Below are 23,940 nucleotides of genomic sequence, written 5' to 3'. Positions count from 1 at the left end.
TATTTTACTAGATCCTGAATGACCTTCAAAATGTAGCAGGAATCTTCAGCATGCTGTCATTTGAGCTCCAAACACATTTTCCATAAGATGTGGATGATACACCAGATAGATAAAAGAAGGATCTGGTGCATTAAATCCTGAGTTTGGACATCAAAAGAAACAAAGTCATAAAGAATGTTTCTCAGCAATATTTTGCATGTTCTTACTGTATTTGATCATTTAAATAGTATACAAACATTATTATATAAAAAAATAATTAATTTGCATGGTACAATGACTTTATTCTGCCAAGCTTCAATGGAAAATTATGCTTTTAAAAGCAGCCATTATTCTATTACCAAGATAACTCAGAAAGACAGAAAATAATGCAGTCCCTCGCCATTACAGTCAGTTCAGAATCACCAATTAGCCTGATGCCCAATTAGGTTGACATGTAAGTGTTTGGATTAGGACAAGTGACAGATCCTCCTGAGAAAAACATTTAAATGCTACACACAAAAGCCCAACAAGAACCGCCTGCTCTAAAATGCAGGTCTCTTACTGACAGCCACCCTATCACTATGGCTTGGATTTAAATCAACAGATAAAAACAAGTACTTGTCAGAAATCAACAAAAGGGCATCTTTTCATGCTACCTGATGTCGGGAGTAGATATGAAAAAAACTACTTGTCAGATCCACCGGGTTTGTCCGGCTCATAAGACAGCTAATGATGAGATGTCACACAAATAGTACCTGATGACATCTCTGAAGAAGACTATAGGTAAGAAGCGTTGCCCCAAATTGGTTTTGATCATCTCTCTTAGATCTTTGTCAGTCAGGATTTTTGTTCCAAGTTGGTTCCCTTAAATGTGGTGTTCCCCAGGGCTCAATTCTTGGGCTTCTTCTTTTGTCTCTACACCCAATTCCTCTTGGTGGCATTCTTCTTTTATTTTATTTTTTTTGCTGATTATTGAGGAGGTCAAACTCTGGATGGCCTCTAATTTTCTGAGTATAAACTTAAGTAAAACTAAGATTATCTGGTTTAAACCGTGTGTGTCAGCTGCTTATTTTTTTATACTCCTTTGGATTGCTAAGGACTCAATAACAAACATGAGGGTCAAGGTTGACTTCAAGCAGAAATTTAATAAGCAGATCAACAGTGTCATAAAATCATGCTTCTTCCAGTTGTGAAAGCCGCCTAGAGTTAACTCTGTCTTGGTAAAGAGGTATGTAGAAAGACTAATTCATGCACACATTGCCTTGAGGATAGATTATTGCAACAGTGTATGGAGACATCAGGGTCGTCTTTGTTGCTTAAATTTGGTTCAGAATGGTGCAGCATGCATGCTGACAGGCATTTGCAACCCATCCAATATTATCAGGTCTCATGATGCGCCACGGCTTCTTAGGTCGGCTGACTGGCAGCTGCTGGTGGTGCCAAGGACAAGATTGAAGCTTAGGAGTGATAGGGTTTTGGTAAGCTTTGGAACCAACTGCCTGCTAGTATTAGGCGGGCCTCCTCACTTTCAGTGTTTAAGACCCATCTGGCATTTGGATCAACTTGATGGTTGTACGTCACTCGTGATTGTTATTCTTTCTTCTCATGCTTGTTTTGTGATTTAATTTTAGCTAGGTGGCATTTTGTCTTTTGTATGTTTTATTGTGCATTTTTTAACTGTTCAGAACTCGGGTCAACAGTATTGTTTAGAAAATGCTAAAGAAATAAATGTTGAATGATATAGTTGCAATGTGTCAAGGTTAAAAAAATTACTTTCTTTCTGATCTAAAGGACCTGGCAAAGATTAGATGAAGAAAGAGGCAAATGTGAACCTAAATGAGCAAATAACAGTAACTACAGGGTTTATAGCTGTGCATGTTGCTATAACCTCTGTAGGTCATGTGGTATTTGGGCAAAACATCAGTGCACCTATGCTCTAAGCTGGATGATTGAATGAACAAAATGACCCAATAAATTCAACAGGAACTCAAGAACCGTTTTAATCTAACCTGCACTTGTCCTCATCCACAGTCTCTCCCAATGTACTGTTGCATTTCTGAATGGAAGTCACACACAGCAGAATTGAAGGGGTGGGAAAAGAGCTTGCATGAAGGTCGCATTCCATTTTTGCATGCCATTTCATGTAATAGGAATTGGTACAAGTGAAGCTTCCTGTAAATGGAATACACCAAAATGACATTAAACAAAGGCCACGTATTGGCCCTACAACTGACCTCTGACCTCACATGGGCCAGCATCACAGCCAATATCCTTTAAAATAAGCCAATCAAGAGCTCCATTTCATGAAGGGGCCTAATTACGTTTTTGAGCCATCTTCTACAGTTTGTTTATTATTCTAGGGTTTTATTGATGACTTTATTTTTTTTCTCAGACTGGCCTGAGTAACACATTGCTTTAAAAGATAAAAAAAAAAATCAATAAATCTGAATCTGAACAGGCAGAGAGGAGACATTGTGCACCATCAAGTCACAGCAGGGCAATCATGCTGGGTTTTGATTGTCATCTATTCATTTCCTTTGAACTGGGAACAGACTAAATCAGAGTCAATCACTGACCCTTTCAAAGACAGATCCAGAGCTGAATGTTGCAGGATTGGAAGACTCCAATACTGCCTTGTTTACTTTTTGTATCTGAAAGCCAGAAAATGGCTGCGTAAGTTGCACAAAGCAATTAATAACCACACATAATTTTCTCAACTGCTGTAACCCCTTGCAATGAAAAAGACTTTAATTTCCTGTTCAGTCTTTTGACAAAAATCCAATCAACAGAAGATTTTAATTTTCCCCCACGTGGTCAGGGAATGAACTTGAGGTGTATGACGATGTCTCATTGTTTCAGCACAATCAAAGCATTCATTAAGATATTTTACCAAAAGGCAAACAAAAGGGATTCTGTTTGTATTTCACTAACAGAGAAAACTGATAAAGCCTAATTTCCATATGTTTGTTGTTATCAGTAAAACAGGGACAATTTTTTATTTGTTGCTATACTTGTGAAAAAAAGTCAGGTTGCTGTCAACTGATTGGTCAAGATGATGCAAATATTTAATAAAATTAATAAGACAACATTTAGTTTGTCCTTACTGGCATTGGTAATATGTGATATAGAAGGATAATGATGCAAAAATATCACTCAGTTGGACCAGTTCTCTTTGTGGCTTTAAGCTAAATAAGTTATTTTTTAAATGATTTGAATATACTGCATTGTTTGGGCATCAAACATATATCTTTGAAGTTCCAGCATGAATTACCTTTTTACAGAGTTTTGACTGTGTCAGAAGTAGTTGCTGTTCTATTAAGTTCCAGGTTTAATTTTATTAATTGTGCTGTCATGACTCGTCTTACTAAATGGCCAGAACTTTTGTCATTAAACTATGAACTTCATCTGTAGAGTCCCACAAGGATCCTTTCTAGGCTCCTTTTTTCCTACAAGTTCAGCTCAATTTTAATAACAAATCAAAACAGATTTTGTTATTATATAAATTATTCATTCCATTTTATTCTTAAAGGTCGGCTTAGGTGACCTAAAATCATGAATGTTATGAAACGGTCCTAACCTGAATAAACAGAAAAGACCCTCTTGACCATTTCTCCCTCAGCTGGGACCTTTTTGAAGCTTCAACAAATCCTCTTCATAAAACCTGGGTGGATTTTAGTAGACAAGCAGATGCTTTAGTGAAAATTTGTATTTGTTTTTTAGCTAAATGCTCTTGCTAAAGTCAACCAATTTTTTTTTATTTCCTTGTTTTGAGAAGGTGATTCATACAGAGAAAAATCATCAGAAGAGTTGGCGCCTTCCTACCTATGTAATAACTTTGCAAAATCCTAAAATGCCACTGAGGTCAGGTGAGCAGATGTTCCAGCTACTAAGATCCAGACTTGAAAGCATAGGTATTTAGTGCCACTGCACTTAACCTAAAGTCTGACACAGCCTGTTTAACAATGTGCTCCTTGGCATTTGAACCTTTACATCTTCTTATTAAACATGTGCTTCTTAAAACTCTATATTACATTGCATTCAGTTACTATGAGTGCAGCATTTTGGTCTGTTTGTCATTTTCACATTTGACAATGCTCGACTTGCAATATCCATTAGGCACAAGGCCCTACTTGTGCAGCTGTACTGAAGGTGGCTGTAGTTTAACTGATTTAGTAATGGTAAATGGCCTGTATTTGATATAGTACCTTCTAGAGTCCTGGAACCCCCCAAGGCACTTTACAACACAACCAGTCATTCACACATTCACACACACATTCACACACACATTCACACACACTGGTGGGGATGAGCTACAAAGTAGCCACAGCTGCCCTGGGGCGCACTGACAGAGGCGAGGCTGCCGAGCACTGGCACCACCGGTCCCTCCGACCACCACCAGCAGGCAATGTGGGTTAAGTGTCTTGCCCAAGGACACAACGACAGCGACAGACTGTGCGGGACTCGAACCTACAACCTTCCGATTACGGGGCGAGCACTTAACTCCTGTGCCACCGTCGCCCCAAGTAAGAAGGTGTGACCTGTTTACACGTGCAGATGATGCATGCGTGGAATTTAATGTTTAATTTTGTGACTGTTAGATAACATTGGTAACCAGTGCATGTCATTAAGTGTTGAAGAAAGAGGAAAAGACCAAACAGAGACAAAAACCTAAACCAAAGTGGGCAAAGTAAATTACAACATTTTATAATAAGCAGGTTAACTGAGAAACCATTTGTATTTGTTATTTTTGAAATATGATTATTCACCCTGAGTTTCACATGCAGGCTAAACATGGTCTTTTACCCCAATGTTCTGCTTTAGCTGCTGAAAGAAAATAGATGGGGAATCACTCATTGCCTTATGACAATTCTAGTCATGATTTGGCACTATATGAATAAAACTGAATTGAATTGAATAGTAACATTCATGGCCTCACCTTGGCTCACGACAGGGAAGGCTGTTGTTGATTTAGTGTCCAGGAGAGAGCAGAGCGCATCTTGGCTAGTAGAAGCTAACTATTTGCATTAGCAACTCCACAGCATGGCAGAACTCCTTCAGCCTTGTTTTATTTGTACAGATGAAGCATTTAATTTGCAGAGTGAATAGCAGCAGGGGAAGAGTGTCATTGATATTAGCCAGTCAGAGGCAAGATGTCCGAAAAATATTTTCAAACCCTCTCTTCTATGGCTAATTTCTACTTCCTAAAACAGGAGCACCAGAGCTTTTTTGAGAATGACTTAATAGGCATTGACACATACTAGAGACCAAAGCACATTAACTGAAGAAAGAGTGACTGAAGCTTTAAACTAAATTAAAGTTGGTGTACAATTGTTTACATTCACACCTTTATCCCTCCCACTGTCACAATGGGTGTGACCCCGCGAGGAAAGTTGACCATTGAGCAGGATTGATGGTTTATCCCTTGAGGTCCACGTGGCAGAGATGAGGAGTGAGCACCACCTCACCCCTGCCACGTGGACCTCATGGGATAAACCATCAAACCTGTTCAATGGTCAACTTTCCTGACGGGATCACACATGAAGACAGTGGGAGGGATAAACACATGTTCATCCAAATCTAAAGATAACAACTATGCTTTGTTGAGGGAGGATTTGAAGAAAATGTCAGGATGTTTGAAAATGCACAAACCTCAATGCAAGCTGCTAAAAAACACTGTGTGAATAATTAGAATGTAGGCTAAGAAAGTTATTTGCTTCTTTCCCTTTCATCTCACTCTCTCTCTTTCTGCAGCACGGATTGCTCATCAGAATAAGTAATGACCGTGCATGTGTTTGATAAGTGCGTTCACCACACCTCTGGAATTAAAATATCAACTGAAGCATGAAATAAACAAAAGAGAGACCGTGCTACGGCTTCTCTTTGCCAGCAATTATCAGGAGATGAAATGTAGCATTTAAAAATCACAAAAGTGCGGATGCACATCGCCAACCAGCTGTGTCTATAAACCCCCCAGATTTGTCTCAGGAAAACTACATTCAGCAGATACTGCACAGAGATGTTAAAACCCCCAGTTGGGCAAATTAGATGAATGCCAGTGATTTTGCTTCAGATGCAAAACTGTTCTGAATTTTTACGACTCTTTAATTTTAACGTTTGTTAAAAACAATTTCAGGTCATTAGAATGGTGTACCAAATGAAAAAAGTGTCATATCCTGTGAAGCTACATGAAAATCTTCCATTTGTCATTGCTCAATATGAAGGGAAATGTGTGGCGATGCTTGTACAACTGAGGGTTTGAAGGTTTCCTTTGATTTCTGGCAGACAGGAAGGGAACAGAAACCCAGTTTAAGCTCAGACATCTGTTGATTTATCCTTTATTGCTAGAGATTTATGGATTATTGTAAATCAGTTCTTTTCTCCCATAATACTGCTGTAAGCTTTTTAAATCAACCTGACAGGCCTTATTATTGAGCTTTGCCATAAGAGGCAGTGCACAAGGGAGTGTACCATCCCCCTGATCAAGGTGGAGAAAATACCACCCAGCAGGAGGGAGTTGGGGGTGTGGGTGATAAGATGTTGCACCAGAACTACATCCTCACACATATGTATGTTTGCAAACACTCATCATAGGAGCATTGGCCTGGTGATAATGGGATTTCAAAGTCATCAGAGCTTTTCATTCGACAGTAATACACTAATAAATATTAGAAGAGTATTCGAACTCCTCTCAGTAGAACATGTGTGACTATAAATGTTCATTCAAGCAGTGCATTAATAATATATATATAGCAGTGCAGGGACGTAGCAGGCAGTGCAAGATTAAAATTAAAAACAATTTTATAAAATTAACCTTTTTTGTGTCTTAATGAGCATAAAGAAGCATAAAAATAACTCCTGTGAAAAGGCAATTGTTAGCAACATTTCTGTGCTTCACAGAGGTCATCATAATTCTAAAGAGCTTCACTCTAGATGAATACACTCCAAAAGACTGTGCCATCTTCGCCCTGAAGTGTAGACAAATAAGCCATATTGAGATCAGCGCCAGCAGGGACTCCATGTCCCATGATCCTTTGCAGCCGGCAGCAGCTTGATGACGTCATCAAGTGACGCCAAGTCTGACACGCCACCAGTGGATATCGGCCCTACAGAGACCGCCCGCTGGACGAGTCTATAAAGCCGAGGCGCAGAGCGGAACTCGCTCTCTTCCCGTCCAGTTAACCTGGTGTGTGTGTGTGTGTGTGTGTGTGTGTGTGTGTGTGTGTGTGTGCGTGCGTGCGTGCGTGCGTGCGTGCGTGCGTGCGCTCTGTCTTCTCGATCCCCAGTGAGTCGTGGAGGATGGCTGCTTATACTGAGCCGGGATTCTCTGGAGGTTTCTTCCTGTTAAAGGGGAGTTTTCCTCTCCACTGTCGCTTTATGCTTGCTTAGTATGAGGATTGCTGTATAGTCACTGACACTAGTCAGTGACTTGATACAATTTGCTGGGTTCCTTATATAGGAAACATTATTTCTGATTGGCTTAATGAACTGACCTGAATTGGAATGTTTATTATGTGAAGTGCCTTGAGACGACTCTTGTCGTGATTTGGCGCTATATAAATAAACTTGAATTGAAATTGAATGGAACTGAATTGAAAGGAGATCCCGTCTCTGCTCCGGACAAAGCGGGTGTGGAGACTAGCTGCTGAGATCGACGGACCAGCGCCATCTGGTCTGCTCAGCCCGAACACCGAGGGACGCCTGGTGTTCGTTCATTCAAGATTTTTTTTCCTTTTTTCTCTCTCTTTCTCTCCCGCTTCTCTAATAGTCCAAAACAAGCGGTTGACCACGTGATAACTTTAAATTAACAACCGGTTTCTCTCCTCCGTACTAAAAACGCCAACGGATAATCTCAGATTAAGCCGTTCCTTTTATTGTTTAATATCTAAGTTTGTTTATGCTGTGGCCAGGCTGACAAGACTGTTCTGATATGTGTTTTTTTTTTTTTACTGATCTGTTGTTTTTTCTTGTTCTTTGTGAAGCGAGTTGATGTGTTTTGATTAAGTACTGTGAACGTTTGCTCACACATACACACACACATAGTTCGATCCTTTGGGGCAGCCAAACAAAGGATCCGCCATTTTGTTTCAAAACTCCCTCCAGTTTGGTAATCAGCCTATGGCTGCCTGATTACGTCATCAAGCAGCCTCACTATCGCTGGATCGCATCATCATCTCACCCCACCGGTCTGATTAGATTGTTATTTCACATTATCATTCCATGGTTTCATTGCTTGTTGTTTGTTTGATAAAATCAGTTGGTTGATATTGATTGGCTAGCGCTTTGAAGGAGCTAAAGTGATTATATTAGTTAATAAATGTTATTGCCAATTAAGTTTTGTCTCAAGTGAATTTGTCTGTGTTGGATAGGATATGACCGCTGCTTGTTAAGAGAATTTTGCAAACTTTAGACAGATTGATAGAGGTTTGGATTCATTTTTCCCCTATTAAAGGGGTGGTGCCCCGAGGTATATCCACGGATATCCTAATTATGTAATAAATCGGTAAATATTTCCATATTCACAAATTTTATTGATGAATCCAAAAAGTAAGTAAAGCTTACAAATTATTTGTTGGCTAATAACCACAACACTGGTAACTGGGTAAATCACCTCAAACTCCTTTTATTTTGAGCCGTTGCAACCTACTAATGTCAAGCTGAGAATAGATGTCTGTTGTTGCATCCATTTTGTTCGTCCTTTTCCTTGGAGAAGTAATTGTTTCAAGTCCGTGAAGACGCTGTAAGTCAGTAGACAACCTCAACGATGACTGTACGAACCAGTGGCATGGTTTCCCGTTTCCAGACAACGGTACTTTGCCTTAAATGCTTATAAATCTGCTGGAGATTGCATTAGTTGTCTGTTTCTTATTGACTCATCTAAAGAGTGTATGTCTCCATCTAATGAAGGGCAGTGCTTCCTCAATAGCTCTGTGCTTAGGCTGAGTTATTTCATCAGAGAAAATCTCAGCGACAGGTCCCCTATCTTTTACTCGCTGTCAGCTCTGTATTATGTTTTAATACCGTGCTAGTGCGTCTTGTATCACGGTAATAACCACTGTTATTGTCACAGCTGACAGAGAAAATGTGACACTTGTGATAAAAAGATAATTCAAGCCTCTATTATTTAATACATGTGATTTTCAATCACTGTAACTATTTAAACTTTGTGGCATCACTTTTCTGGGCCCTGTTCATCTGCACATTCACTTACGTATGAGTCCTTTGATTTATTTTATCCCCTACCTGGGAGGGTTAGTGGAGTTGACAGGAGCAGAGTTTGGGTATATATTAGATGGATCCAAGGTGTCCACTGCCAAGGCCTGCCAGCTCAGTCTGTTTCCATGCTGCTCTAGGTGTCATGAAGGCAAGTCTCCTATTTAGACAAGGGAATGAAAGATGGGACGGAGATGTATTATGCATGTAAATGCACAAGGGAGGCAGGCAGCTGCTCTAACAAGCTTAGTCACTTTTACAGGCCTGCCTTCCCCTCACAAATATAGTCTGAGCCTTGGAGTTCCTTTGAAGAACTGAAGAGGAGATTTCTGTTTGTTGAGGAATTAGGATTATTCAGCTTTTTAGCACCACTATTAACTTTGCAAACGACCACAGTCTCCCAGGTAATGTTTCAAGGACACCAACAGTACCACACTGTCTACAGTGGTAGAGCGGGTTGCCTCATGATCGGAGGGTCATGGGTTCGATTCCAGCTCCTGCCAGGGGTATCCTGCTGTTGTGTCCATGGGCAAGACACTTCACCCAACTTGCCTGTGTTAGTGGTGGTCAGAGGGGCCGATGGTGCCAAATGGCAGCCTCGCCTCTGTCAGACCTCCCCAGGGCGGCTGTGGCTACAAGTAGCTTACCATCACTAGCAGTGTGTGAATGTGAGAGTGTGTGGAAAGCGTCTTTGGGTGTCTAGAAAAAGCGCTATATAAGTTCAATGCATTATTATTATTATTATTATTATTATTACAGAAAGCTGTGATGATACTGACATGTCATGGCCAGAAGCCTTCCCATCCACATAGACACTCTGAGATCTAGAATTCCTGGTGGAGTCCAAACCTCATCCGTGTACAAGTACTACCTACTTGTATAATGCCATTTTACATCTTCCAGAGCAATGGTATGATAAAATATTACCGGTGGCACTGCTGAAATGTAATTTTTTTATGAAATATGTAATTTTTGTCAGCCATTGCCTCAACACAGAAATAAGACGCTTGCATCCGATGAACCCCCCGGCTCCACCCGTGTGAATTCCACAATAGTGCACAGCTGCAGACCCAGAGGCAGCAGATTTAAGCAGACAAATCCCACTTAGGATTCTGCCTTATATAGGACCTTTGAAGGTGACCCCAACACATGTTCTCCAGTAGCACACCACAAAGAATGCCTTAACATGATATTTGAATCCGCAAAAGCATTTTTGTTTGTCTTTATCTGTTTGTGCACCTTTGAAACTCAAAGCAAAAGAGGGACATAAAACAAAGCATTAAATAAATACACTTGGTGCTGATTTATTTCTGAATTTTGCAAAAGGCTGTTAGCAAAATTAGTCAATAAACTTGTGCAAACCAAATCCAGTATATAAACTACATTTATAAAATGCTTCATGGCAAATTTTACAAACGTTGATTCTTTACAAAACACTGGCAAAGGAATCTTGTGCCTTTAGATGGTGTCTCAGTTCAATATGATTTACTGAAATAAATTGACTTTTGCACCATATTCCCATTTTTCCTGTTTTACTTGCATCATTGAATTGACATAATTAGTTTTCTCTAATTATCGTATCAGTAACATGTAGGTTCTTCTGTATTATGGCACTGGAAAAATTCCTAAGAGGGAAAATATGTCACTGTTCCAACAATAAAGAAGCTTTACAACAATAAAGACTAATGGTTTAACACCACATCTATGTTTTATTACATGCATGTTCATTTCAAATGACTTCAGATGAACGTTTTTCACAGGCAGACCATGTGTTAAAACCACATAAATGGTTCTGCTTTCATTTTTATTTTATTTTTTTCAGAATAAACACAAAATCACTGGAATGGAAAACTAAAGGACATACGAATTAATTTGGGACATAACTGTGATGCAAATCAATTGAGGCAGATATCTAGAGCAAAATAAATTACTCTGGTAATCTTGCAGCTTTCAAAATGAGGAGAGTTTATGAAATCAAAGAAAGTTGAACATATGAGTCGCTGAAGACTAGAAAACATTTTTTGATTGATTTTTTAGGCAAGAGTGAAATTGAGCAGTTGCTGGCATTAAACTGAGAAATAAAATCTTCAGGTTGTTAATTTATTTTTAATATTTAATAAAAAATACATTATCTGAGCACATCAACCATTTTCTTGCTGAAACTGAACAGACTGCAAAATGCATTTAAATCAGATATGTCACCAAGTAAGGAACCACTGGCTGTAAATGTTTAAGCACTTTGCTAAATCTAGAGGGACGGGATGTTAAAAGCTCACCAGATGTTAGGCCTGCTGCACCTTGCACACACTTAGCTGTTAAATAGGCTTGCCTTTCATTTGCAGTCCCTTTACAGATGCATGTTTTTGTCGGCAAAACACCTGGTCTTATTAGGATAGTGCACAAATCAACACTCTGCCATCTGCAGCAGTGATGTCAGCTCCTCAGCGGGTAACTAGTCCCTACTCAAAACCTTCTGGAATCAGTTAGATGAAAGAAAGAAAGCTGATGAAGATGAGATTTTGGGGGTGGGGGGTGGGGGGGGGGGATCAGAAACAGAAGAAATTAAATAGCTCCAGAGGTGAGGGGAACTTTTTATTTTAAATTAGCCTCATCAAAAATTGTTGTTGAATAAAGATCAGGTCCAAACTGAAGCTGAAACCAAGAGATTATCATACCACTCATGTTAGTTTGAAGGCATTGTTCCATCAAATAGGTGTTGAAGAGTTAACATTTGCAAATTACTAAAAACAAAACCTGAATATTGTGATCTTGGGTGAGTGCTGTATGTTAACAGCTTGAATCTGGAGCTTCCAAAGGGACACAGAAAAAGTAGAGCAACACAACACACCCTGCAGCAATGAGCAGCTGTAAAACAAACATCTCTGAAGAATGACACAACACATGTGAAGAAATGTATGCAACGTTTGTGCCAAGGAGACTTTCATCAAGAAACAACAACATGCTTGAGAAAACAAAGACTGTTTAGCGCCAACATAAATAAAATAATACATCAAACTTTCCAGGTAACTCTGCTTTGAATGACTTGACATTTAATTAACGCTGCACAGACGTGCACTTACACCTGGTTCTTGTTCATCACATTAGCAGGCGCTACTTATGCATGCCATGTGAGACTCCTACATGTATGTGCAACATTTGCCAACTAATCAGATGCCAATTAACTAAAGAACTAGGTTTATTTTTATTTAGAAGTAGATGTGGACCAATAGTTCGGCCGGCTGATATATCGGGCCAATATTTACCGTTTATATATATATATATATATATATATATATATATATATATATATATATATTAGGGTATCTGCAGGTTTAAGGGAGCCAGATTTAAGACTTTTTAAGACCTTTCTTAAGGCCACTTTGACCAAATTTAAGCTTGTCGTCGTCTTCCTCCGCTTATCCGGGTCCGGGTCGCGGGGGCAGCATCCCAACTAGAGAGCACCAGACCATCCTCTCCCCAACCTTCTCCACCAGCTCCTCCGGCAGGACCCCAAGGCGTTCCCGGACCAGATTGGAGATGTAACCTCTCCAACATGTCCTGGGTCGACCCGGGGGCCTCCTGCCGGCAGGACATGCCCGAAACACCTTCCCAGGGAGGCGTCCAGGATGCATCCAGACCAGATGCCCAAACCACCTCAACTGGCTCCTTTCGATCCAGATCCAAATTTAAGCTATTTTTTAAATTAATTTTAAGCTATAATTTCCACCTATTGCCTGGAACCGGTGCTAACCACGTTGCGAACGTGGGATTAGCCATCCAGTTACCTTTAAACTTGCACTTCTCCATGGCGCAAGCACCCACTAGCTTAACAAGCTAACGTGCTCATCTAAAAATACCCCCCTTTCACAACCAACTGAATGTGTACGGTTCCGCTTCCGCAACATCATACACAAAAAATGCTGAAATTTACGAAAATGTCATAGAAATAAAATAATCTAGTTTATTGGGTCTTTGGTAATTTAAGACCTTTGGAAACTGTATTTAAGGATTATTTGTAATTTTTAAGGATTTTCAAGGCCTTAAATTTGGAAAAGTAAATTTAAGACTTTTTAAGGACCCCCGGATACCCTGATATATATATATATATATATATATATATATATATATATATATATATATATATATATATATTAGGGTTGTCACGGTATGAAAATTTAACCTCGCGGTTATTGTGACCAAAATTATCACGGTTTTCGGTATTATCGCGGTATTTTTTAAACGGTGTTGCATATGTTCAGAAAGCATTGATAGTCCTGTTCTACACAAACTGAAATAGTTCTGAAAAGGTTTAACAGTGTTTATTAAACCTAAAATAACACAAAGCCTTAGCAAAAGTGCAACTTTTCACAAGTAAAGGAACAAATAGCTTCTTTTTCTGGAACATGTTACAGTAGTCAGTGCAGGTTTAAATTATACAAATCCAAACATTCAAAACATAAACAATATGTAAACAAATCAAAGAAACACCACTTGTTTTCTCATACTTGTTTTCTTCATTATCAAAATGAAAATCTAAAACTCCAGTCCACACTTGACTTGAGCACTGTACAAGTCAACCTTAAAAAATATGTATTTAAAATAAATAGCCACTTTAAACAAATTACTAAAATAACTACTACACTATGTAATCAAATCCAAATGTTCAAGTATAAATGGCATTGAATAAGTAAACAAATCAATGACAAGGAACTAATTGTATATTTCTCTTCATCATCAACAAATAAGATGCTTCATCCAGCAACAGGGTGTCCGTGACACGGTTTAAATGCTGGCAGAGGACGCTGCGGCTGCAGTATATAGTGACTCGTTGCATTCTCCCTCAGCCAAAAGTCCTCACATCATGCATTTAAGCTAAAATGCTAATGTTAACTTACCTTGCACTGGCTGTAGAGACGTGGGTGATGGTCACGCAGATGTGCCATTAGATTCGAAGTGTTGCTGCCTTTTGCAGACACTTGTTTCCTGCACGTTCTGCAAACGGGATAGCAGTCTTCTATTAACTGTCCCTCAGCATTTTTCAGAAATCCAAAATATGCCCATACTTCCGATTTAGTCTTCTTTGAGGACTGATGGATGTCCTGGGCGCTGCCGTCTCCTCCTTCGGCCATTATTTCAGCTTCAAAGTTTTGGTGCCGTTGCAAATTAAAAAGTGCGTGTGCGCGCCGCGGGAACTTCAGCTGAAGCGACGGTGGCTGGTAAGGGTCACCGTGCCAGTGTCGGTACAGTATCTGCTCGGGTGCAAGATCGGCTCGGGGTCCTTCGACTCCCGATGACGTCAAAGTACGGCAAACCGACTCGGACAAAATGCACTACACATCTATACTGTTGGAAAGAATTTAGCACTTTCGTTATTAAAATAATGTTTCTTAAGACATAAGTTTGTGTTTATAATGGTATTTGTAAAATAAAACACTATTTCTTATATATCTTATTCATAATGTTGAACTCCTCTTTGAGCACATCCCTTGGCTTGAAGAATCATAGGTATTAGCAACACCTGTGAAATTGTATTTGCAGGAAAGAAGTGTGTCCCGTTTATTTAAGTATTTTGTGTTTAGAGTTGTTGACGTCTTGTCATAGACTGTAGCTGCTAGCCAAAACTCTGGAGTTAAAAGTTTTCTGGCTTTACTAAAAAACCTGTCTGTACTTATTTGATTGATGGTATTTTTACTTTCTATTGGACTCCAAATGTAATCATTTGGCACGTTTGTAATTCATAATTTGCAATAATGTAATCGGCGATATTAGCATTAGCATTCCTATGGGTTTTTCCATGTATATTAGCATTGCGCTCACCACTCGCTGCCAAATTGCAGCCTTTGAGATTAGAAAATCTCCTGGCTTTACTAAAATACCTGTCTGTACTTATTTGATTGATGGTATTTTTACTTTCTTTAAGACTCCAAATATAATCATTTGGCACGTTTCTAATTCATAATTTGTAATAATGTAATCGGCGATATTAGCATTAGCATTCCTATGGGTTTTTCCATGTATATTAGCATTACGCTAACCACTCGCTGCCAAATTGAAGCCTTTCAGATTAGAAAATCTCCTTTTGTCACATCGCAATTTAATTGCACATGCAGTTAATCGTTCAGCCCTAATATACATGCAGCTCTATGCTAAAAGTGTATTTTCAAAGAGGTAATGATGGATTTCTTTGTAAAAGTTGTCCATCTTTCCAATAGAAAGATTTGCCTGGACCAACGTAACGTGATAACAACGTAACGTGATTACGTATTTCCGTAAGGTTCATGTTCAGCCAGTCAACTACTTAGACGTCATCGGCAGTCGACGGACCCCGAGCCGATCTTGCACCCGAGCAGATCCTGTACCGACACCGAAACCGCGGCCACGGTAAACCCACCGAGATAATTTAGTTTTTTAAAAACTGGACGGTTATTTTTATTGTCAACTTTTTTACCGGGGTTTACCGCTATACCGGTTACCGTGACAACCCTAAATATATCTGCAGTATAGCCAATTAAAGTCAGGCACATCCACGGGAGCCCTGGTGCTGCTGCAGAATTCATTTTAATTATGTTTCTGAATAACATCTACAAAAATAAATGCTCTGAAAAATTATTTTCTACCAAAACTCTAAATTTCTTTTCTTTTTATTTACCAGTTTTTAATTTTTAATACTTTGTCAGTTTGATTAATTTTAGTCAGATGTCAGATTTTGACAGTGCGTTTGCATATGCACTTAGGTTGAGCTAGGTCAATCTAAAGTAATAAACTGGCAGCCTTTATCCTAGTTTACGTTATGAAAGCCGAACTCTCAAATGAAGTTTGTTCCACTCAGTAGGTGGTGACATGTACCCTTTAGTGTCGGCATTCTTCAGGTTAGCTTAAATCAACACAAATAATAGACAAACGCTGGCGGGAAGCAGTCGAAGTTAAAAGATATGCACAATGGCTGAAGGAATGGACAACAGCAACGCTGGCGCACAGCTTTTTTGGTGCGTACTGTCCTGTTTGATGGTGTTACGTGTTACTTTGTGGTGATGCTACTATCAGGAGACCACTTCACACTTCCGGAAGTTACCGGTATCAGCTTGGCTGAGCCGTTTACATGCAGATGCAGTCGGGTTCCCACTGCATTATCTGGGTGGTGTAACGTACCAGAAGGGTTAATTTTCACCTATATATTGACCAACATAATAACATTTCATCTACAGAAATAAATCAACTTTCTATTTGGCCTTCCAGATCCAGAAGGTTCTGCTCAGTGGAAGACAAAACATCCAGACAAACATTCTCTCCCAAGGTCCTACACTCTCTGCATGAATGCCAGACGTCAACATTCTTCACTCTGAACAAGTGAAGACTCCGTGATTTTACAACTCATAAGCTTACAATAATCAAATGTAATGAATGAACAAGATGTTTAAATGAAATGTTTGAATAACCAGAGCTTAAATCAATGAATTTAAAATGAATATTGTTCTTACAATGATCCATTCATGTCACAAATCACTATGTGTTTGATTTAACAAGTTAATCATTGTTTACACTCATACAAATTACAATAAGATACATATTAAGGTTAAGGATTTTGTATCTGAAGGAAGGCGTGGCTTTCTGAGGGATGTTGGTAAATACTCAGAAACGTGTCAAATTCTGATTGGCCAAACTTGGCCAGAAATCATAAAGCAGTTTAATAAAACGGGATTTGCTTCCCAATTAAGGCAGTTTCTCGCTGACCCTTGAAACGGCCAATTCGGGAAAGAAGCATTTTTGAAACCATCTTCTCCTTTGACCTCCTGTCAAAGCCTCTCTGCAATGTTGCGGCTGATACCAGACAAACGGCTCTTCTAAGATCCAAGCAAACATCCTCCTTAGACGCAAATAAGCATTCCAGCTTCCTGCCTTCACCTGGAGGGATCTCAGACTGGACGGGTCCTATCGGAGGTATCTACGGGTTCCCGACATCAGAATTCACTCCACCGGCAGTGACCATCGACCCCCGGATTGAACAAGAACCTCCACACCAAGAGTGCGTAGACTTGGCAGGACAGCTTGCGTCTGATGCTGTTTTTAATAAACAACTCTCTAGTTTATAACAAACAACAAATCCTTTTACACCCAGATTTCACAATTTCTCTCAGATACAAAGAACGGTTGCTACAACATCTAGCTTCCACCACAACACCTCACATCCACCACACCACATCTCATTATTCATATCTTGTCATGTATAAATTGTTAGTTTAGGAAAAATAATTAAATTCATTGTATAAACTATATACTTGACTGTCTGAATTAATAAGTGTGTTTATGGTCCCTAAAGATGCAAACAACCCTAGAATCTTCTGATTAAACATTCAAAGATCAGTCCGATTGATATTTCACATTTATATGGAATCATCACATCTTATTGGTCATAATTAATATGTATTAATTGCTACAGTGCTTCAGAAAATTAAGATTTAACAGTTGGTTAAAATCATGATGCAAAACTGATTCAGCTTCAGAAATTTTGTGCATCAACTGATTTTATTGGTGACATTTTAGCATGAAAATGAGGTGAAATATGTCTAGCTATTGGCAATTTAAATCAGCCCAAAATAATCATGGCCTTTATATATCGGCATCGATATCGGCTTCAGAAAAATCAATATCGGTTGACCTCTATTCTCGTAAAAGTTAAACGTTTGGCACTAGCTCGAAGGTCACCATTATTTGGTTTACATTCCAGAAGATCTGTTCTAAATGTAGACGACTACAGCTGAATGCATTGCACTCTTGACTGACAAGCCTTTGTATGAAGTGGCAATCAATGTAATTGGCTGTCAAATGCTGGGAAACAGCACACCTCCCTTGTGACTTATAAGCAATTCTTTATAAGTAATGTGGGAGCAGAAGAGGTCGGTATTATATCACAACATGTCGTGATGCAAGGTTGACTAAAGGACATTTATAACCACTGGTGTGACTTCCTATTGAAGGATTTGTGGGAAATGAATACACTTTATTTAGTGTACTAAACCAAGATGTACACAGTTTGGTCCCAGTATTTTTTGTTGTTGGTATGAGAACTCATGATCTTTATGTGCAGTTTTAACTTAAAGTTTGCATCAATAACATAATTAACTAATGCGAGTGTGCGCGCACAACTCTCAACATTTTACAGAAGTAATGTGCAAACGGCTTTTTCAATAAACAGCACGCAAAACAAACAAATTTGGTTCATTCATGCTGTGGCAAAGATATGAATTTGAACAGATGCATGCTGAAAAACAGGATCGTGTGACAAAAGAAGCTAGTTGCAGTTTATATCTCCGTGTTGTTTACATGATTAGCATGCTTAAGATAATGAGGTAATGTCTGTTGGGGATTTGTTGCAGAAAAAATTATTTCACAGCAATTATTAGATGTTTCAGAGAAAACCTTTTCAAAAGTTTATATATTTGAGTGCTGGATCAGTTAAAACATGTTCAGCTGCAATGCACCAGCAGAGTCGTGTTTCAGCCTGTTGTGTTTGTGTGCATTCCTCTGGGAGTGAAGTCAATTTGTTAAAAAAAAAAGGAGGATAGTGTGTTTAATTTTATATTTGCACGAAATGTTTAGAATCCAGAGATGAGTTTCTTAATGAGGAAAAGCTCATACTGTATTTAATTACAACCTCATTTTCAGCTCCTGAACTTTAATTTAAATATAGAAGACTTCATTTTAAAATGAGATATAGGAAAAGTAAGCAATTATTTTTGTTTGTCTGGCTTTTATAACTCTGTGCGATCCTTTATTCTATGTGCAAATTGTTTCTATAAATAGAAACACGAAATATCTCTGAAATTACTGATTTTATCCTACAGCCAGTACGTCCTCATGATTACCAGAACCAGAAGGGATGATTTGCTGCTAATTTTCTTTCTCTCGTGGTTTTATGTTGGCAAACGATAGAAATCAGTTCTTAAAGTGTTCGGCAGAACTGATGGCAAGTAGATGTTCCAAAATGCTGGCCTTGAATCCTTTGGTGATGCTGCTTTTAGCTTTTATACCCCGGGCAGCTGGAAGCGTCTACAGACAGACCTGAGAAGAACTGGAAATGTTGAAACCATTAAATAAGTCACTGAAAACAGTACTTCTTCAGTCAGAGGTGGACTTACCATTAGTAAACTGTAGGAAATTCCCTTGGCCCCCCAACACTTAAACAGGAAAAAAGTTAAAAAAGTTGTATAAACACCACCAAATATTATGGATAATGAAGAGTAACATGTGCTGAAGTCCGTCCATCCATCTTCTGAACACGCTTGGTCCACGTATCTCCAGCAGTCAACGGGCAAGTAGGCAGGGTACACCCTGGACAGAGAGCCAGTCCATCGCAGGGCGTGCTGAAGTCTGCATTAATATTAATGCTGCACATAAACAGCAAGAAGTTGCAGCTCTTGCTAGCGCTTTATTTTTTCATGTAAAAAGTTCAGAACAACAGCTGCAAAAGCCCCCATAACTTTGCTTGCCTCAGGCCCCCAAGCTGCTAAGTCCACCACTGTGACACAGTTTCCTTTAAAAAGGTGAATACGTCCCAATACTTGACTTAGCTGCAACTCATATTAGCCAACATTTAATAGTTATTTAAACTACATCAATAAATAAATAACTTTAGGGATTTCACGGATGTTCAAATTTAAATTTAAAAGTAAACAAATAAAGCATTTAAGATTTTGGACGAAAAAGAAAAATATGTTTCATTCTTTAAGTAAATTAGCATGTTGGAATTTTACAAATAAATTGGGTTATCTTTGCTAGAACTATAACTGAAAACTTCCCCTTTGACCAAACGATGTAGAATTGATGCTATTCGAGTTTCACATCTTACAGCAATCAAGTCTCTGAAAGTTTGTCACATTTAAAAAGCAGCAACCTGCTTGACAAACTGGTCACCTTGAGATGCAAAAACACTTGTGCAAAAGTTCAATCAGCCAGTTAAACAACACACCCTGAAACACAGATTGAATTCCTTCATCTAAGTGAAAGCGGTCTAAATCTGACCCAAATAACCGAGCACGATGAAAACAACAGACAGCTGACCATCATGAAACAACAAACAATCCACAACACAGCAACATTTCATCAAACAGCAGCAGGTCACAAGCAAACATGCTGGGCCCCGCCCTGCCAGGTAGTCAGCGCAGCAGCAACACATCACGGCCACACCATCTTCTAAAAATTCATCTTACCGGCTGCCTCTTTGATGTTTTGATGTTTTGTTTAAATGCTCTGACTGATTTCAACATGCTCAACAAAGCTGTGCGGTTTGAGCACTATCATTGCAGAGCTGTCCTTCACCTTTATTGTCCCTGTGACACAAGGTGCTGGTATGATGGTTCCAACTGGGTATCTGCCAAGTTTGACTTCTGACCCCAAATATTGCTGGTTGAACTGTCTTACGTTTGTATTTTTTTCTCATTGGGTTGGGGGGGGGGCACTAGACCCTGTCTCTAGCGGGTCACCTGACCATCAAACATTCACACAAACTCAATTGCACCTAGGGACAATTTAGAGTCACATAATGGAACTCTAAAAGCTGTTGCAGATTGATTTCACAGTGATAAACATCAGCTGAAAGTGATGGGAGCCTCCTGTAGGCTGATGGGTTAACCATATAATGATATATTTAAAGATAACCCTGTTGTTGCTTTTCAGTCATTGCGGTCATATGTTCATCCCTATAACTTAGTTCCAGAGCATTTTATTGACACGACACTGTTTCTCTTCAGACCTTCTCTCCACTTCAACTCTATTTGCATTTCTAAACCAGCAGAGTCATTAAAAGGCAACCGACCACAGAAACACTGCCTCAGAGCAGAGTACCTTCCTGAAGCTGCAGAAGTATCGTCAGCCTTGGGGATGAGGGGGAAGCGGAGAGCCTCTACAGGTCCCCTGTGGGAACAGAAAAGAGGTCTTATTCCAACTTGGTGGAAAATGCCAGCACACACTGGGGCACCGTTACACACAGCTGGGATAATAAGTATCACAGGGAGAGTCACAATCCGCCAGAAGATTGAAACCAGCACATGCATTTATTCCCCATTCAGTGCCACCAATCTAAAAAAGCCAATCAATCACTTTGCCTTTGCTGTATACGGCTATTTTAATGACCGAATCAGTGTGGCATGTAATATAGGATGTGGTTTATAGGACCAGAGGGGGATCCGGTGATGGGGTGATTTGTTCCCCTGAATGAAAGCTTGAACTAAAAGGCTTTTAGCTTTAAATCCACACTTCTGTGTTTTGGCTGAACTGGAGGATTTTAATTAAAGATGCATAAAGAGTAACAAGATTTCTACATCCTCCAAGTTAAGACAAAGATGCAGCCCTCATGCATGTTACTAATCTTCAGATCTGTACGTGTGTGTGCAGATTATATGTTCTAATATCTGTATGATAATAGGATTTGTACATTTGCTACGACTGAAGCTCTGCTTGACACTTTTTCAACTCATTCATGAAGCAGATTGATATGCAGCCGAATCAACGGGAGACAGGCAGGAGTTCAAACCATAGGTTGCATTTATAACACAAAAAAGTCAATCATTATTGTTCATTTTAAAATGCAAACAGAATACTTGCTAGGTACAAGACATACTGTTATATTCATGCAAGAGGAAATATGAGTCTGATTCTTGTTTCAGCTTGGGTTTCTTACCCTGCTGTTGGCTGATTCTTGTCTTATTTTTCCACCCATCTCTCTCTCCCACTTCTCCTTGCTCGTTCTGCTTCCTGCCTGTCAGGTATAGGGAACTAAACCCAAAAGCAAGGCGTGAGAACGAGGAGGTAAAAGGCAAATGTCCTTTATTAAGGCAGAGGTCAAAAAGCAGGTAAATATTCCAACAAGCAAATCCAAGTTAGCTGGCAAAAAGAGCAGAAACTAGTGATGTGATGTTCACAAACGAATAGAATCTTTTGAACAGGTTTTCAAAGTGAATGATGAGAGCCGAGTCCCTGCAGACATCCGTTCATCTTAACAAACCTCTCCGGAAGTCAGTGAAACTCACCCGCTCAAACCCCACCCACTGCTGTGATGGATGGAAGAGCCATAAATCCCATCACTAGCAGAAATGGATGCACCAAAACTAAGTCAAAAATACTGACATGAAAAGCAGGGTGACAACGCATAGACCTGGGGAGTCAGAGCCTCACAGCCACATGATTAAAAACCTTGGACACAGGAAAAGGGCCAACAAACCTAGGGGCAAACTCACATGAGTCCAGATGCAGGGGAAGGTCCCGCGTCGACAGCCAGACTCTCTGACCCTCCCTGTAGACTGGAGCAGGAGAACGTCGACAGTCCATCGCGTCCATACATTGCCTCGACCTCAGAAGCAGGGTACGATGAGCTCTGGCCCAGGTGGTGCGGCATCGGCGAATAAGAGCCAGGGCTGAGGGCACTCGGATATCCCGCTCCTGAGAAGGGAACAGGGGAAGCTGGTAGCCGTGGACACAGTGAAAAGGGGACAAACCTGTGGAGGAGCTGGGAAGCGTGTTGTGAGCGTACTCCACCCAGATCAGTTGAGAGCTCCAAATGGCAGGCCGGCCTGCAGCCAGGATGTGTAAGCCCGTCTCCAATACTTGGTAAATCCGCTCCGACTGCCCATTGGACTGGGGGTGGTATACAGATGACAAGCTCATGGTGGCACCCAGCAGGGAGCAGAAAGCCTTCCAGAACCGTGAGACAAATTGCGGACCTCGGTCGGACACTATGTCGGTGGGGAACCCGTGTATCCTGAACACCGGCGAGAGCATGACCTTGGCTGTCTCCTTGGCAGAGGGCAGTTTGGGTAATGGGATGAAGTGAGCCATCTTGGAGAATCTGTCCACCACTGTGAGTACTACAGTGTTACCTCTGGCCACTGGTAACCTGGTAACGAAGTCCAACGATGTGGGACCTGGGACGATGCGGGACAGGGAGTGGATGAAGCAGACCGGCAGAGGGCTTGGAAGACGACATGTATCTGGAGCAAACTGAGAAAGCAGCCACGTATTCACTGACCTTCTCCATAGCAAGCAACTAGAAATGTTGCTTAACTAGGAAGAGAGTTCTTCGTACCCCAGGATGGCAAGCAAAACCAGAGGCATGAGCCCAATGGATTACCTCTGAGTGGTGGTCAGGGGGAACAACAAGCAGCCCTTGAGGACAACCGACTGGGGTTTGGGTCCTGATAGATGGCCCATCTCACCTTCTCCTCTACTCCCCAGGTTATGGGCCCAACGACACAGGAGGGAGGGAGGACACTAGCAGGTGGTTCCAGAGCCGGTGAGACAGGTTCGTCCAAGCGGGAGAGGGCATCTGGCTTCTGGTTCTTGGACCCTGGATGATAGAAAACAGTAAAGTTAAAACGTGCAAAGAACCGAGCCCATCTGGCTTGGCGTGGGTTGAGCCTCTTGGCACTCCTAGGGTATTCGAGGTTCTTGTGGTCCGTCCAAACCAAAAAAGGCTGCTGGGAGCCCTCAAGCCAATGTGGTCACTCCTCCAATGCCATCTTGATGGCGAGTAGCTCTCGGTCTCCCACGTCGTAATTCCTCTCCGCAGGTGACAGCTTGTGGGACAAGTAGGCACAGGAATGGATATGGCCATCCTTGGTTGACCGCTGCGAGAGGACTGCGCCAACCCCCGTGGCCGAAGTATCCACCTCCACCACGAACTGAAGAGTGGGATCTGGCAAGGTGAGGATAGGTGCAGAAACAAAGCAGTCTTTCAAACTATGAAAGGCTGCATCTACT

At 40.4% G+C, this 23,940-nt stretch overlaps 1 protein-coding gene across 3 annotated transcripts in view; it reads right to left on the bottom strand.

Moving 5' to 3' along the window:
• The window catches only part of LOC139062617 (E3 SUMO-protein ligase ZBED1-like), a 199,003-nt gene extending 183,347 nt beyond the window's left edge, over positions 1-15,656 (bottom strand). For all 3 annotated transcript variants that reach the window (XR_011516176.1, XR_011516177.1, XM_070543947.1), the window contains exon 1: positions 14,085-15,656. Coding sequence is in view for 1 of the 3 variants with exons in the window: in XM_070543947.1 (XP_070400048.1) it covers positions 14,085-14,318 (234 nt within the window). In the remaining 2 variants the exon portion in view is untranslated. The remainder of the gene's footprint in view (positions 1-14,084) is intronic.
• Between the last annotated feature and the right edge of the window lie 8,284 nt (positions 15,657-23,940).

Source organism: Nothobranchius furzeri, chromosome 14 (genome assembly GCF_043380555.1).
Source record: "Nothobranchius furzeri strain GRZ-AD chromosome 14, NfurGRZ-RIMD1, whole genome shotgun sequence".
In the NCBI taxonomy this organism is placed as follows: domain Eukaryota; kingdom Metazoa; phylum Chordata; class Actinopteri; order Cyprinodontiformes; family Nothobranchiidae; genus Nothobranchius; species Nothobranchius furzeri.
Note: the sequence above shows the minus strand (reverse complement) of the source record. Positions and strands in the feature narration are given on the sequence as shown.